The sequence below is a fragment of the Leuciscus leuciscus genome (genome assembly GCF_965113295.1).
Source record: "Leuciscus leuciscus genome assembly, chromosome: 4".
Taxonomy (NCBI): domain Eukaryota; kingdom Metazoa; phylum Chordata; class Actinopteri; order Cypriniformes; family Leuciscidae; genus Leuciscus; species Leuciscus leuciscus.
In genome coordinates, this window is record NC_138728.1 from 9,007,241 (window position 1) to 9,024,077 (window position 16,837).

The 16,837-nt window shown below is 37.0% G+C and overlaps 1 protein-coding gene across 1 annotated transcript in view; it reads left to right on the top strand.

Moving 5' to 3' along the window:
• cped1 (cadherin-like and PC-esterase domain containing 1) overlaps positions 1 to 16,813 on the top strand; it is a 46,811-nt gene extending 29,998 nt beyond the window's left edge. The window contains exons 15-21 of the mRNA XM_082166246.1: positions 7,202 to 7,319; positions 8,457 to 8,593; positions 11,785 to 12,005; positions 12,624 to 12,725; positions 12,935 to 13,022; positions 13,117 to 13,263; positions 15,245 to 16,813. Of these exons, the coding sequence (XP_082022372.1) occupies positions 7,202 to 7,319; positions 8,457 to 8,593; positions 11,785 to 12,005; positions 12,624 to 12,725; positions 12,935 to 13,022; positions 13,117 to 13,263; positions 15,245 to 15,484 (1,053 nt within the window). The 3' untranslated portion in view covers positions 15,485 to 16,813. The remainder of the gene's footprint in view (positions 1 to 7,201; positions 7,320 to 8,456; positions 8,594 to 11,784; positions 12,006 to 12,623; positions 12,726 to 12,934; positions 13,023 to 13,116; positions 13,264 to 15,244) is intronic.
• The last annotated feature ends 24 nt before the right edge of the window (positions 16,814 to 16,837 follow it).

The following is a 16,837-nucleotide window of genomic DNA, read 5'->3' on the forward strand; positions in this document are numbered from 1 at the left end:
TTTGATACACACCTGTGTAAGCATGAGGGGAATTGACTTCATACATCCACTTAAAATTGGTTAAAAGTCAATGCAGAAGTGGTTCAGTCAGTTCTGGAAAAAAACAACTCTACACTATTAAAAAAAAAAAAAGGTTCCAAAAGGCCAATGTTATAGAAGAACCACTTTTGGGTTCCCCAAAGATCCTTTCAGGTAACCTTTTTTTTCTTAATGTAAAGAACATTTTAATAATCTAAAGAACCTGTTTCTACTATAAAGAAACGTTTGTGCAGTGAACAGTTTCCATGAATGTGAACGTTATTTTTTTATGGAACCTTCAATGCCAATAAAATCACCTTATTTTTAAGTGTTGAGCATAATTTCTTTGCAGATGCCTCATTGATTGTTTTATTATCTAATGCTATGGCATTCAGACATGTTTATTTAAGTTTAACTTAAATGTCCAAATACGGTTGTGAGCAGTAGAAGTCTGGTAACAGAAATGAGCAAGATGGCGAAACTGGTTTAGGGTCTGAGAAAGATTCCCCATGCATTCTACATTATAACAGAAATATGAACCATGTGGTAACTTTATGACCTGACTGCTGGTTTTCATTGAACATTTCTGCGGTCTGGCCATAGCCCACTTTTTGCTTTGTACCTAATCAGCTCACTTGTACCAGAGAATTGAGTAAATGTATCCGTTCTGTTCTTAATCAGTCCCTGTTAAAGAAGGGATCGAGCTAAAAGCTGTTTGCCGAACACTCAGAAGCTGACTGCTTCCTGCTCTGCCTTGGGTTTTTGTGGTCCAGCGGTACAATTATTTCACAATAACAAACCGCTGGTGGTCCACTATTAGCAGTCAGGCTTCGGCTTATGCTTCAGTCAGTTTGTGTGCTGTGTCATGAATTATACAGTGTTGATCATTCATTGTTTTTTCATATTTTATTATATTGTTTTTTGTTGTTTTTGGCTTGCTTAATGTTGCCTTTTTGAAAGGAAATTGGGCTACACTTTATTTTTAATAGTCCACTTTAGACATTCTAACTATAAATAACACAACTACATGTCATTTGCAAATACACATCAACTAACTCATTGAATTTGTAGACAGGTTAGAGTTCGGGTTAGTAGAATAAGTTGACATGTAGTTGCAAAGTTACTTAAAGTCGGTAGAATGTCTGTTGAGGGACCAGCAAAGTGTAGTGTTAGCAGATAATAAGAAGTCTCTCAAATGAGAGTTAGTTGATGTATAGTCGCAAAGTTACTTATAGTTATTATAATGTCTAAAGTGTTACTATCGAAATAAAGTGTTACCAAAAATGTATTCATTAAATTGATCAAAAGTGACAGTAAATGCATTTGTAATGTTACAAAAGATTTCTACTTCAAATGAATGCAAAGAATCCTGGGGAAAAAAAAAGATTACCGTTTCCACAACTGTTTTCAACATTGATAATAAATGTTTTTCTTGAGCAGCAAATCAGAAGGGTTTCTGAAGGATCATGTGATGCTGAAGACTGGAGTAATGATGCTGAAAATTCAGCTTTGTTAAAACACTTGTTAAATATATTAAAAGAGAAAATAATTTACTAAATATTTCACAATATTACTGTTTTTACTGTATTTTTGATCAAATAAATGTAGCCTTGGTGAGCATAAAAACATTTTGAACAAACTTTTGAATGGTAGCGTATATGCATATTTCTTTTTTTTGTAAATAGATGTATATTTATATACACAAAAAAAGCATGCATGGATGTATTCTATGAAAGTCCTGCCATTGAGATGAATGAGAATGATGACAGATAGCTCAAGTTTTACAGACCTCCTTGCCCCAGGCAGTTAAAGAAAGATCTGCTTTGGCGGTGCTTCATTCTGGCCAAAGTAAAGATGCAACATTTTTGACCTCAGTCCAATTTGTCTTCAAGAAATGGAAATTTACTGCTGTTAAATCTCACACTTACGTTCCTGAATGACTCAGGCCTGTTTTCATTCTTCAGCTCTCCTACAGAGAGACCGATCAGGGAAGTAAGAGCAGCTGTGAGTGAGTGTGTCCAACTGAGTCTTTTTGCCTCTGCTTCTAACAGGACTGGAAGATCACTTGATTAAAGCCAAGCTGTGTGCTTTTGACTTTCTTTAATGCCCGTGTGTGTGTTTGGTGGGGAAACGAGGGCCATGAGTGTGTATCACAGGTGGTACAGGGCAGTATCGTATTACAGAGGAAGTTAGTGTGTGTGTTCTGAAAAGATGAGACTGGCAGCTTTGACTTCTGCTCATTTCCTCACTGTAATTAGTAAATGCTTATCTGATGCCATGTTTAGCCTGGGAAAGTGAAAAAGAAAGAGAGAAACAGATGAGAAGGGAGACATGCATGCAGCAAACTCATAAATGGGGCAGAACGGGGCAATTGTAATGGACACAATTATAACACTACATTTCAGTAATATACAGAGTAAGTGTCATGACTCAGTGTAATTAGCAAGTAGCCTAATTAATACAAATTATTATTATTATTATTATTCAGCTATTTTATTGCATACATTATTATTAATAATAATAATAATAATAAAGAAATATAAATATATATGTATTCTTGATTTATAAATTATATTAATAAAAATAATAATAGTAACAAGGAAATAAAATATATAAAAATAATATTATCATTATTTATATATTCTATTTAAAAAAACTGAATAATAATGGAATTTGTATATTTATATTTCTTTGCTATTATTACTATTATTATTACTAATATATTTTATAAAAATAACTGAATAATAGAAATAGTATTTTCATATTTATATTTTGTTATTATTATTATTCAGACATTTTTGTATAGATATATTAATAAAAATTATAATAATAACACAAAAAATTAATATAAAATAACTATTATTCAGTTATATATTCAGTTATTTTTTATAAAACATATAATTAATAATATTAATAATAACAATAACAGTTACAAAGAAATATAAATATAACATTTTTATAATATAAAATAAAACTTTTTATAAATGGCAAAAATTATATTACACATGCATGTTTAATTAATGTTTAAGAAATACATTTTTGAGGTTTCTATTTTATATTATTTTATTCCATTTGTGTGCGTGCGTGTGTGTGTTTTGCAAAGTCCGTGGTCTTCCTGCAGAATTGGGCAACTTTTAGATTGTTGCCGCAAGTTGATTTAAAAAAAAAAAAGAATCCAGAGTTTAAAAGACGTACAAATTCGGCTTTCCGACCCATGCTCTGGCTGGTAGCCAGTAGATTTGTATTAGTTGGACTTTGTACAAGATTTTTTTTTTTTTAAATGCTTCATATAATCCCCTAATCCCAAGACTCGTCATGCCATCAGTTATTATGACTGACACAAAAAGGAAAGGAAGAGATAAAGAATTTTACTTTCTTCTCATTGCATCCTTTTTGTATTTTCTAGATGATGGATCCCTATTTGTATTGCTCAGATCCTTTTATAGAGCTTGACTAGACACCAGATTCCATCTGTCATCTTCCATTACAACTGAAATTTGTCAGAACCGCAGCTGTCGAACACCACTTCAGTATGACTCAGAAAAAAACCAAGCCTGCGATGGCAGTGTTCAAACACGTGAACTCCAAAGCAAACCATGTGAGCTTAGATCGGACCCCCACAACAGATGATGCTATCAGAGGTCATGAACCCCTGAATCCTGCAGCATGTACAGTGAACATAACAAATAAGTATTCGGAAGATCGTTACAAACATCAGTAGATATACTGTATGTTTGTGTTTACTCATGTGGTTTGTATTAACAGTCCACAGATCTCATGTCAGATACAGACTTATTCACTATTAGCAGTGGCATCAGATCTTAGACCAATATGAAATGGATCACCAGAGGCTCGCAGGAAAAGGCTATGGCTGTAATACCAGTATATTACAAATTTTGTACTGTGCATTACTCTTTATATCACAAATATTTTTTTATTTGCTCTTAATTAATTTATATGCCTATTATTTATTAATTTATTTATTTTCCAATTTTGTTTAAAAGTTTGGATGTATTAATTTTCACACAGACAAGCACTGTACTGCTGTATGAAAAAATTTGCATACTCAGCTCTTTATAGCACAATACTAAAATAGTATGAGTACTGTTAGTAATATAGTGTCATGCCACTATACCAGCATTCACTATTTTTATTAATTGACTGCAAAGAGAAGGACATGAGCAGGCTTACTTCCGTGAGTAACATCCTCTTGCTTTTTTATGTTGCCTCAGATTTATCTGCTCAAGTGTGTGTGTTTGTTGCGTGTTGTTTAGTGTATAGCTGGCAGTAGCTCTGCATTCAGCTCTAATAGAGATCTACTGTATGAAAACAGAGAACAGATGTGGCGTAAAGCTCCTCTTCAGATAACCTGACCTTATAAGAGCAAGTCTATAACTTTTTTTTCCAAAAGCTTATATGAGCTTTTTGGCTTGGACCGGCTGCAGATGATTGCATCCATGTGTTTGTTCATGTATGTTGTGTAATTATGTTTGAAGACAAAGAACTTCAGAACAGAGACAGTTTGACAAACAATCATATTCTATCATATGAAGTATATCAAATTGCTTCTTGATATATTCTGCTTCTTAGTAAATGATTAAGTGACTTGGTCCGTTGTTGCCTCTCTGTTCATCTATGTCTAGGAGACACATTCCGAGGAAACCATGCTATTTATTTATTATTTTTCTATTCTTTTCTTATTCCTTCATCCAGAATATTCTCCCTCGTAGTCTGTGATCTTTCACTTGCTAAATGCGAATGCTAGAATTGAACGTTCGAAGTTACTCTAACTAAAACCTCTCTTTCTGTTCTCTAAACCGATTAAAGGATTCAGTCAGAATACCTCTTTTATATTCTTTCAAATAAAAGTTTTTGATGCCTGCTGCATATGCTACTTCTGTTTTCACCACCCTAATTGAAAAGAAACCCAATAGCCTGTCTTATAGTGTGAGGGATTTTCTGACAGCATGACAGTTCTATATAGGATTACAATCCACAATCCACAGGATTACATTAAACACTCTCAGTAATGCCACTTCAGGCTTTCATAACAAAGGCCGTATTTCATTGAGCAGATGGGACATCTGTACGGCACTTCTCACAATGCACCCAGTTTAATTACACTTTCTTTTCGCATTGATCAGTGGTGAAGAAAGCATGGCACAAATGCATCAGCTTATCTGCCACTTCTAAGTCTCTTTGTTGGTTGGACACTCACACTGACCTGTAATACAACATCTGTCCAATCAAGTTCTCATCTGACAAAATATCATGTTTTTTTTCAGGCCAACAGAAGAAAGGGTTATATTTGAGAAGAGCCTTTAAAGGTGGACTTATTTGCAAGGTTTCACAATAATAAATGTTTTTAAGTAAATAAATTCCTCATGATGTAATCTATGCTAAATTATCTAATGAATAAAATGGCCAAAAAAAGTTTAATATCCCAAATTGTTAGATAAACAGTCTAACTTTCTTTTATCTCAATTTTTTCTGTCAAAGTTTCATTTTGATTGTCAACTGCTTTACTTTCACTGCGAGACTTGATCCCGCTGGAATGGTTTTACATGTTTGATCCTCTACAGAAAGCTGCTAATCTCCTGCTTGTAATTTTTTATGTCTTTTAGTGCACTACAGCTGAGGGCTTTGTCTCCAATGTCGGCTTATTAAAACAGCCCTGTTAAGTATGTGTCTTTCCCCTCAAAGGGCTTAAGACTCTCACTTGAAACAAACTTTTAATGATAGAAGCTAAGCAGAGAGTTCTTGTGGAATCTGAAAGGGTTTGTGAGAGCTGGTAGTAAGGCAGAGACTTGACCGTGTTGGTCGCTGAGAGTAGGATGTGATTTACGGCAATAATCCTGGCTTTTCTATCAGCGCGGGTTATTCACTTTGATCAGCGGAGATTACACTGTCGTTTCTGTTGGTCTCTCTGCACCTTGTAACCAACACTAATGGTTCAGTAAAGCTTTCAAGCTTAAATGTTCACACACTCCCTGAAAACATGCAGTGCATACATGGCAAAATTATATAGCAATACCACTTACATCCCTACAGTTGAAGTATATTTTATATCTGTAACATAAATGGTGCACACAGAGTTTAATTCGAAGAGTTAGGAGTCTCTGAGTATGAAATATCACCAATGAGTTTCACAGAACCTGTAAAATGACTTAAGAGAATGAATAAATACTGTCAAATTCCCTTTCATCAACTTTAAACTGTTCTAATTTTTTATTCTACTCCCCAGTTCCTCATATTCCTCTCATTCATTCTGGTTTTGTGAAATCGTTATTAACCAGGTGCTCTTGATTCATTATTCTCTTCACCCACTGACTCCCCTGCTAAACCATCACTGTAAAATCCTGAGAGTACCTGACCTTGGATGAAACTCTTTAGTCCATCATTTTCTTCTCCTGGGAATGGAAAAATGACAGATGAGAGAGATAAAATGAAGGGTTTTTGTTCTTTCATGTTTTCTTTGCCCTCCGAATGTGAATTAATTACACGCATTTTCCTTTCCGGAGGGATGCTAAATTTTCGCCGGCTCTGATGCATAAAGCGCTAGATGGTCTCCGCCAGGCTCGGATGAGCCTTCTGATTTATGCTGGGCTGCTCAGAATCAAAAGCCCGCTCGTGTTTGCACGCACGCACTGTGTGCAGGTACGAACAAGAAAATCCCTGTTAAGTTGTCTTGTGGCACTTTGTCGAGAACAGCGGCAGGAACTTGGGGAATGTTACGTGGCCTCGAGAAGCCCCTGTGCAAAGTGTTAAGGAAGGGGGCAAGCAAAAGAGTCAACAGAGAGCCGGTCTTCTGAAGTGGAGCCAGACCCGATGGCTCCCGTGAGGGACTTCAGGGGTCGGCGGAGCAGGCTCGCTGCTGTCATTTAGCCTGTTTGGTTTGTTCGACCCTTGACCCATAACAAGGGGCAAGGCCGCAGGGCAGGCGTCAGGCGGCGCGCCTGCTTTAATTTGTCCATGAGGAACCTTGTGTATGCAGACACATGAAAGCGAAGGGGAAAGCTGGGGTGGAGAAAGCTATGGAAACTTCAAAACAACTCAATCTTTATCCATCAAAGGGCGATTTTATTGTCTTGAGTGCTTATATTTTTAACACAGGAGTGCAACCAGCATCTCAGAATATCTTTCCAGACTCAAAACTCACCTGTTTGCCTTTCTTTTTCTGCAGGACTGTGGCCTGGTGGTCAGACCAGATCAACCCTGCGGTTTGGAGCCCATTCCAGGGTCGAGATCTTCAGGAGAGGCCCAGGTCTCGCCTCGGCCTTGCCCCTCAGGAGATGAACCTGGTAGGTTTCTTCCAGGTTTTGATCATGGACTTGTAGTAAAGTATCTGAAATTTGAATCAGAAACTTGCTGTAAAATTTACAGTCCTGTTTTTTACATATAAGGTAGTAACTCAGAAAGTCATACCGGTCGGTCACAGATTGTCTGTTATGTTGACAGATGATTCATTTTCCACCTATTTTTCCTCTGAATGACAGTGTTGGCCCTAAAACCACATTTCAGTTGCAAAGTAGTTAATCGTGTGTTTGGCCATATAAGCACGAGATTCACGGTTTATTAGCCGCTCCACTCGAGGATGGGAAAGGTTTGCTAGTGAACTCAGAGTTTGGTAATTTATGTCTGGTTTTACAGTGTGATAATGTGATTCACTGCTGAAGTTGAGTTGAATCATAGCTCAATTATAAGGTTAGGGCCTCAATGCTGTCTTTATGGGGGAAAATAATCATTTCATACAGGTTTTTTGAGTGAGCTGTCCTTCTGCGGGTTTCGCTTCAGTGAGTGTATGTTCAGCTGCTAGGCCTTTTAGATGTAAAGCCACCAGGTTAGAGTTCAGAGGAGGTTTTCAGTCAGTGCTATAAAAGTAAAAAGACCGTCCTCAGCAGGGTAGTGCATCAAAGACAGCGGGGAACTACTTTAACTAACTGTTCGAGATGGAGTTATAAACTTTGTTTGTGTGTGAGAACCCATCTAATTACATTTCCTTCTGAAACTCGAAAATCTGAAACATTCAAGTTTTCAAATCACTTTTTCTGAAATTAATTTGCACACTGAAGTTAAATCAAGGTGTATTTATTAAATGCACAACAATACAGAATGCAACCGTAATCTCCAAATAAATGACAATAAAATTATGCGAGCTAAATACATTTTATGGATAAAAGGTCCAATGAAAAAGAGCAATTAAAGAGAAAAATATGTGATTTATATAACCGGCACAATGAAGTAATCATGTCTAGCTGCAAAGTTTCCCACCTAATTCAGCATTTTATGGTACATTTTTGATATACAGCTGTAGAAGACTTAAAACTTTACAGAGATTCACTCCACTGTGAATCACATGCGAACACTGTAATATGAGTAGATGTTGTCATAGAAATGTATTATAGTGCACTATAAATAATATTTTACATCTCTGTCAGGTCGTTGGGTCGTCCCTTGCCTGAGCTGCTCAGATAACAGGACTTGTGATTGGAGAGAGGTTGCCTGGCAACCCGACAGATGTTATCACCCCTTGCTGGACCAACCTCAGTTGCAAACCTGCATGATGGACCGGAAGGTGAGGAACCAGGAGCCAAAAACAGATTTGTGTGTGTGTGTGTGTGTGTGTGTGTGTGTGTGTGTGTGTGTGTGTGTGTGTGTGTGTGTGTGTGTGTGTGTGTGTGTGTGTGTGAGTGTGTGTGTTTGAAAGAAGTCTCTTATTCTCACCAATGTTTAAAAATATTTTAAATAACTGTTTTTTGTTTTAATATAATTGAAAATATTATGTATTTCTGTGATGGCAACGCTGAATTTTCAGCATCATTACTCCAGTCTTCAGTGTCACATGATCCTTCAGAAATCATTATAACACGCTGATTTGCTGCTCAATAAACATTTCTTATTATTATCAGTGTTAAAAACTAATATTTCTGTCGAAACCATGATACATTTTTTTTTTTCAGGATTCTTTTTCAGGACGAAAAAAAGTTTAAATGAACAGCATTTATTTGAAATAGAAACCTTTTCTAACATTATAAATGTCTTTACAGTCATTTTTGATAATTTAACAATTTCTTAAATTTTTTTTTATTTTTACTGACCCCAAACTTTTGAACGATAGTGTAAAGGCCCATTTACACCAAGGATGATGATAACTATAAAGATAACGATAAAGATATAGTTCTAAATATCGTTCTCAATATTAAAGAATAGCTGAATTCACACCACAGCTATAACGATAACACCACAAATAAACAATATTGTTGGAATCACTTTTAGAACGATTCTATCTAGCCGATGAACGATAAAAACTTTGACAGCCAATCAGAATCCATCCTGCTATAACGAGCTCAAGCATTTAAAGTGGCAGACAAGCATGCGCTTAGAATAAACAGAATGGTATCATCCGCAGAAATGGATGCTAATATAGTTATTGTTATAGTTATCGTTGTTGGTATAAACGGGACAATATTTGAATGACTCGTTAATGGAAATGATCATAAAGTGTTTACAGTACTCAGTTTAAATCAACTGTTTGAAATTGCTCTCTTCCTTGATGTTAAAATACATTTCACTGGTTCTTCTGCAGCTGACAGCTTTGCCATATGTGTGTATACCGTACTGAAGAATAAATTAATGTGGAAGGCAAATAGCATTGAAGTTCCTTTGGCAGAGAGCAGCTGTTTATCAGAGACTAACAGCAGGTGCTGAGCTCACATCAGCCGCATGATTCAATTACACTGCTGCTTTTAAATATGTGCGTATAAGTATGCTGTAAATTCCTCAGAAAGAAGAGGGAAAAGGATTCTGGGAAAGAAAACCATACTCTCTTGTGTTCTACATTTTATTTTTTATTTTTTATTAATTTTTTTTTAGCTTAATGTGATCTGCTCACCTCCTGTGTTTTGGGTTGTTTTTAAATTATTGCCTAAAGCCCAACAGGGGTTTTCAGAGCCGTGTGCCAAGCCTACAGTCTGTTCCCCCTTCAAACGCTCCCTCAGCGCTCATCTTGACAGCATGACTCTTTCCACTTTTCTCGATATAAGACTCACAAGATCAGATCTGACACAAAAAATAGCCACATTACACAAGGGCCCAAGCTCTCGCTATACAGACAAACCACAACCTTCTGACTGCGAGCCCTTCCAACAGGAAAACAGTGACTCTTCAGGAAAGATTGTTTCAAATAAAAGAGCTTTAGATTGTCAAGGACTAGAGTTACACTCATGAATTTGTTTCATGTTAAATCCATTTCTGCAGTCTCAAGGCAGCCCTGTGCTTCGTTTTGAGTTCACAGTGTCATTTCAAATTTGTATGTTATTAATTTTCCTGTACAAAATACATTTATCTTATTTACAGCCTCTGGACACTGTATGAACTGTTGTTATATGCCATAAGTGAAAAAAAAACAACAACTTATTTTGTATTCCACTGGGGAAAAAAATACAGAATACAGGTTTGGAACAACATGAGTGCAACTTTTGACTTTTTGCTGAAAGTATTTGTCCTTAATCTTGTAAGTAAGTCTCCAATGCCCGCTCCCTGAGATCTTGTGATTTAGACTGGCATTCCTGCCAACTTCACTCCAGAAGCGCACACACAGACGAACATCCAAGCTTATCAGACTCTTTTGAAGTGCTTCGTGGCGACTCGGCAGAGCATATTGTAATTATTACCCTTATAATGGCATTATTTATTCACTTCCTTGCATTTGGGTTGACTGCAGTCTGGTGCTCATAAGGGACTTTTTAATTATTTGAATAATCATAATTATGTAGGCCTATTCATTTAGCATTCATTAAATAATATTTTTTTCAAATTTTGCATTATTCCTTTTTTTTTTACCTTTCTTTCAGTGATTTAAAAAAAAATAATAAAAAAAAACTGTTTTTGAATAGGTAAAATTTATGCCAGTCTAATACTATAAATATGCCGTATTCATTACACAAATATGAAGTACTTATACTAGAAGCTTCCTGAAAAAGAAGTTAGTAGTATTTTGGACCAATGTGTTTGGAAACATAAATCCTCACATGAGATAAAGAGACTAAAATCAGTGGCTTAGAAAAAGCTGTTTCATTTTACACAGGAGTGGGCCCAGTGTTGGGTGTAATTAATTACTGTAATTTAATGCAATTCTTTTTAGAATAGAATAGAATAGAATAGAATAGAATAGAATAGAATAGAATAGAATAGAATAGAATAGAATAGAATAGGTCTTTATCGTCATTGTCACAGGTACAACGAAATTTAAAGTGCTCTCCAGTCAGTGCATCATTCATTGAGTCTATAAAAATATAATTTAAGTGTTAGTGCTAGTTTTAGAACATATAACAGCATTAGCAGCATACATAAACACACACAGTCATAGCATAAAAAAGAGAGACTAGATAGACTAATAGAGAGACTTTTAGAGAGACTAATTAGCACAGTAATCAAATTGCATTGTTGAATATGTAATTAGTAGCTAGTAATTAATTACTTTTTTAGAGTAACTTACCCAACACTGGACCCTCTTGGAGGCAGCCATGCTGAGAACACATGACCAGCAGAATAATAATTTGGTAACCCCGCTATTATGTTTTGAAAACCTTTTGGAAAGATCTGCATAAAAGATGCATAAAGACTATAGACATAAAGACTGACTTGTGCCTTTTAAATGGAGGATTGTGTGTATTGTGCAGTCTATTTTTTGACTTGACGAGATCTGGGTTTAAGAAGTCAGTCCATGTCTTACAACATCTGACTTATGTGCATGTTTTCACCCAGGTCCTGTTTATCGGTGACTCCACCAATCGAGGGATGATGTACTACCTGATGGAAAGGGTGAACACCACGCTGGAGGACTGGGACAAGGCCCACGACACCATCGTCTACCACAACCTGAACCAGGGCCGAACTATCGTCAGCTACTCCTACTACCCGCAATTCTGGCTGCCAAAGTCCCAGAGACCCACCTTCCAAAGAGCTCTGCAGCAACTTCTAGAAAGGTGTGTGTGTGTGTGTGTGTGTGTGTGTGTGTGTGTGTACGTGCACGCTGGAGGACGTTTGTGGCTGTGGCTGTGGCTCCATGTGGCTGTGGATTGCACCCATTAAGCTGTGAATGTGAGGGTTTGGTGTCGGTGGTAAAGGCCTTGTTAACACACTGAATGACTCTGGCAGCGTGTTTGATGGTGGGATGTGGGCTGTATGTGGTTGGGAGTCTGTGTGTCAGATCAGAGTATCTCAGCAGGAACGGTAACCGCTGCTGGCTCAGCGAGCTGTTGATCTCACACAGCTACTGATGTGGGCAGAAGGGTGGGATATGCAGCACAGATGTGATTGTGTTTGTGTTTGAGTGTGTTTTAGTGTGCATCTGTTAGGGACGTGTTTTGGGAGCTGCTTGAATGATCTGACACTTTTTGTTTTTGCAAAATGAAATTAATAAGCAGGATTTCGATTTGTTTTAGTGGTGGAAAACAAAACAGTTTGCAGTTTGAATTTATTTGTATTTTTATTTTTTCTTGGAATAATGGGTCAGTTCTTGGCATCAATTGATCGTTGGTTATGTTTTCAGAACGTGGTGTTGATCTTTAACCTCTCCTTTAAAACCACTTCCACCGGGACAGGTCACAACCCCTGGAGAACTCACCTCAGACAGTGCTGGTCGCTGGAGGGGTGCAGTGGCTGAACCTGAACCATTTGAGGACCATTCAACAGGTTTTACAGAGGTAAACATGTACCCAAATGCCACACAAATGCCACAGCCTGTTCATTATTAGCTTGAGTTGACCACATTTTAATTAACAAAGTTCCAATGGCAAATACTTTAAAGGTTTTAAAGGTTTTCAAGGTTGCTGGTTTTGCTTTGTGTGGTTTACTACCAATCTGACTGTGTGGCTTTTAATACTTAACATCATATCTCTAATTTATCTCCAAGGGAGGGTCTTGAGAACATCATGGTGGTGGTGAAGTCTTTAGGAATGGGTTTCCATCTGCCTGTGGATGGTATTCGCTCCCTTCCACTGGTAAGGATCACTGAAGACCATGAGAGGTCCTTGGATCTGGTCTGTATTCATTCATTTATTGACAGTCTTTATCATCTTCATTCATTGGTTCTAGAATGGAGTGCAAGAACTCTATACTGTGAACAAGAATATTCTGGAAAGTGCCAAGGATCTTGGATTTGAGGTCATTGACACTCTCAGCATCACTATGGGTCGTTATAAGGAGTTCCTGCAGGGACGATGTGCCTGCCATTTTCATGAGGTAAAAGAAAAAAGAGATTAACACTACCGTTCAAAAGTTTGGGGTAAAAAATTATATTTTTATAAAGCGAGAACTCATTATAAAAGGATGCATTTAAAATATTACAAAATATTTGTATTTCAAATAAATGCTGTTCTTTTGAAGTGCTGTTCTTTTTAATCACCAATAATCTTTTCAAGGATCAAGGGACACTGATTACACAATCTTACAGGCCCCAAACTGTTCAATAGTAATTCTGTACTACAGTAAAAAGTGATATACAATGATTTAAAATGAATTAAAGTCCAGTTATGCTGAATAAAGACCTGCCTCGCATAAACACTTCTATTAATTTAAAGCCATTTTGAATTTTAAAGCCAACTTATTTTAATAACCATGTTGTTGAACTTGGGTCTCTGTGCTAATTCTGTAAATTTGTATCTGTAGTTATATTATTATGGATGTAATTCACTGCGCAGAAGGCACATCTAATTGACATTGTGTTTTTTAGATCCACACATACATGTGTGTGAATGAAACAGTTCTACCAATCGCACTCCCAGATCCTGCTAGAAACACTTTTCCAGCCTTCCAGTCCCATAAATCTTTTACAAGAGAAGCCATTCCTTTTTTTACTTCACCCTAAATGTGATTTGCGGATCAGTTAATGAGTAATTAGCAATTAGGCAGGTTTTTATTAGCCAATAAAGAGCAGGTTGGGAACAGATGTATTAGCTCACTGAGTGTGTGAAGTGGTGGTAGAAACACCAAACCTGCTCACATATGGGACTGATATCACTGTAGAGCGGCCACATCTGACAACAGGCCAGCAGATTTAGACCAGACAAACTTAACGACACATAAGGGTCTTTTGCTTAAGTTTTAAAGGAGCCATTATTTGGTTTTTGATTTATTTTTTTTTTTTTGTGTTATTTAGTGCTCAGAGGAACAAGTTCTTAGCTGTTAAGTATTTTGTAGAGCAGGGAGCTAATAAGAATTGGCCATTTAAAGAGGATATAAAACTGAAAGGGGATAAAGACTAGATTCCTAATTTAAAAAATGTGTCCCATGTCAGAGAACGGAGCCACACACACAGATTTGCTTACATGACCAACATCTCTCATTCCCTGTGTATTGGGTGCAAAGTCGGGTTCTAGAAGTAAAAACTGTCCATTTTCTCCATTAGGAAATAGATTTTTAACAATAACTTATGAATCATTAAAGACAGACCTAATGTGAGCTTCAAAGTTGTTAACCAATGCTATATGCTTTTGTTGAAGCCATCAACCCTCATTGTTACAACTTATTTTTTAAACAATTGTTTAACAGCTGAATTTGTGGGGGAAAACTACATTGCCCTTGATGAAAATCCCACCAATCACGGAGTCGCGAACAGGCTATTTTTTCTATAGATATATTCATCAACTGTAAATGAATACTTTTATATTTCTCCATTTTTAATTAGCTTGTTGTTCGCAATGCTTCATGGGACTGTAGATTTTCCCTCATTAAAGCCATTAAGTACACAGCCTTGTACCTTTGTCTTTTTGTCCCATTTTCAAATACTTTTTTGCTTCAAATAAACTTTGTGTTGTTGTGATTTTGTGATTCACCTTGTTGCTGGTTGGCTTGGTTCCTGACTTATAAATCTTTAACAAAGACTTTTTTAAATTCCCATTGGGAAAAATACTTCTCAATGCTGCTGAAAAAGTGGATGAGCACTAATGCTTTAATATGGCAAAAATCAGGGGGTTTTAAACCTGTGTTGGAGCACCCCACTGCACATTTTGTATGTCAACTCCTCACCTCATTAGTAGAGACTGCAAGACCTGAATTGGGTGTAGATAAGGGAGACGTACAAAATGTGCAGTGCTCCGGGACAGGGACAGGTTTGAAAACCCCTGGCATAGATCATCGATTAGTTCAGATGATTCTAAAGAAATCAGATGTCCTTGGAATTTCCAAAGAAATGTCTTTGAAGATCATTTTACTTTGTTTGCAGGTCTATAAGCTTCCCTTTCCAACCGCTGCTTCCCAAAGAAATTTGAAGATCTTGAAGCTTGGTGGAGAAAGTGGGAACCCGGCCAACGAGCAAACGGGGCTTCAACAGCACGAGGATCCATCGTCTCCACCTGACGTGTCCTACCACGTAAAGGGACCAGTGAACGCGGTGTACTCGGAGATCTTCCTCAGCAGGATATGTGTGAATCACGCCGTCAACGGGACCATTCGCCAACAGTGACAAAAAGACATTTAGCGGCTGGTGACGCTAACCTGTGCTTGTTGTTCAGGTGTGTGTGTGTCTGAATGAGCTATATGTATATATATATATATATATGTGTGTGTGTGTGTGTGTGCGCTTAATGTGTTGAGAAAGGGCTAAACTGTGCACACCGATGGTCTAAATCAGTGGTTCTCAAACTTTTTTCGTTGTAAACCTTAAACCTTTAAAAAAATCCCTGGGGGGAAATCCCTCACACTTTGAGAACCACTGGTCTAAATCTACTAAACCATATGCTGTATCAAAGTGGTAAATTGGAGGGCGAGTTAGGTAGGTGTCTGTTTGTGCATGTGTGTTTCTGTGTAGAGTGATCCAGATGGAAAAGGGGTGTGGAGGGTTCAATGAGACCCCCTGAAGCCCTGTCAAAATGACTTTGGCAGCTGTGGCTTAAGGGCAGGCAGTGGCTGCAGTGCGATGCTGATGAAAAAACTGTGAAGACAGTCTTCAAACAGCCTTTCAAAAACTTTCCTACAACGCTCATGCAACATTCCCACAATGCTGCTACTGCTGAACCATGGGCTGAAATGTTCCCAATATGTTTTGGGAACATTTTGCGGCTGCTATGGAGTGCCTTTGATGTCACCCTGCCTCACATTGTCACTTTTATGGAAGCTCGGGCAATGTTTTGAAGTCTAGCTTTACACCCCCTTTCCTTCACATGCCAGGTTCATCAAGTATTTATGAAGTATGTTCTATGCCAAAGGTCTTATGAAGTATATTTTATGTTGTAGTATTACTGTCTTATGTTCCTCACACATATTTCTATGTTTATTTTCTATTTCTACATTTATTTTTCTACCAGTGTTTTCTAGTGCCTTTAATAATAATCTGTGTAAAATGTTATAAATGCTGTTTACAAAGAAGAGGTTATTTATACTTTTTTGATGGTAAGAATTTTTATATTGTTGCTGGATTTACTCTAAATTGCTGGAATGCATGATGTTTCAGTTGTCCATAATTTACGTTAAACAGGAAGTGGTTTGTGGAGAGAAAAATTAGCAGGATTTGTTTGAAATATCTTATAAAATAACTTATCTTCCCACCAGTTACTTGAAGTAATATAAATGAACCCATGAACCCGCATGAGGTGACACGTAAAGATTCCACAGCGCGTGATTACTCTCTTATTGACATGAGTTTTAGGATCAATTTATTACATATGTTTTGAATGTTTATAAAGGGCTGTGCCAAGGTATCTGTCTGGTTGTAACCTACATGAAATGTGTGATTCCAACAATCAACATGAAATGTAACTTAACATCACAAACAATTAAAAATTTATATTTTCATCATTTAAAACAAATTGGTTCTTGA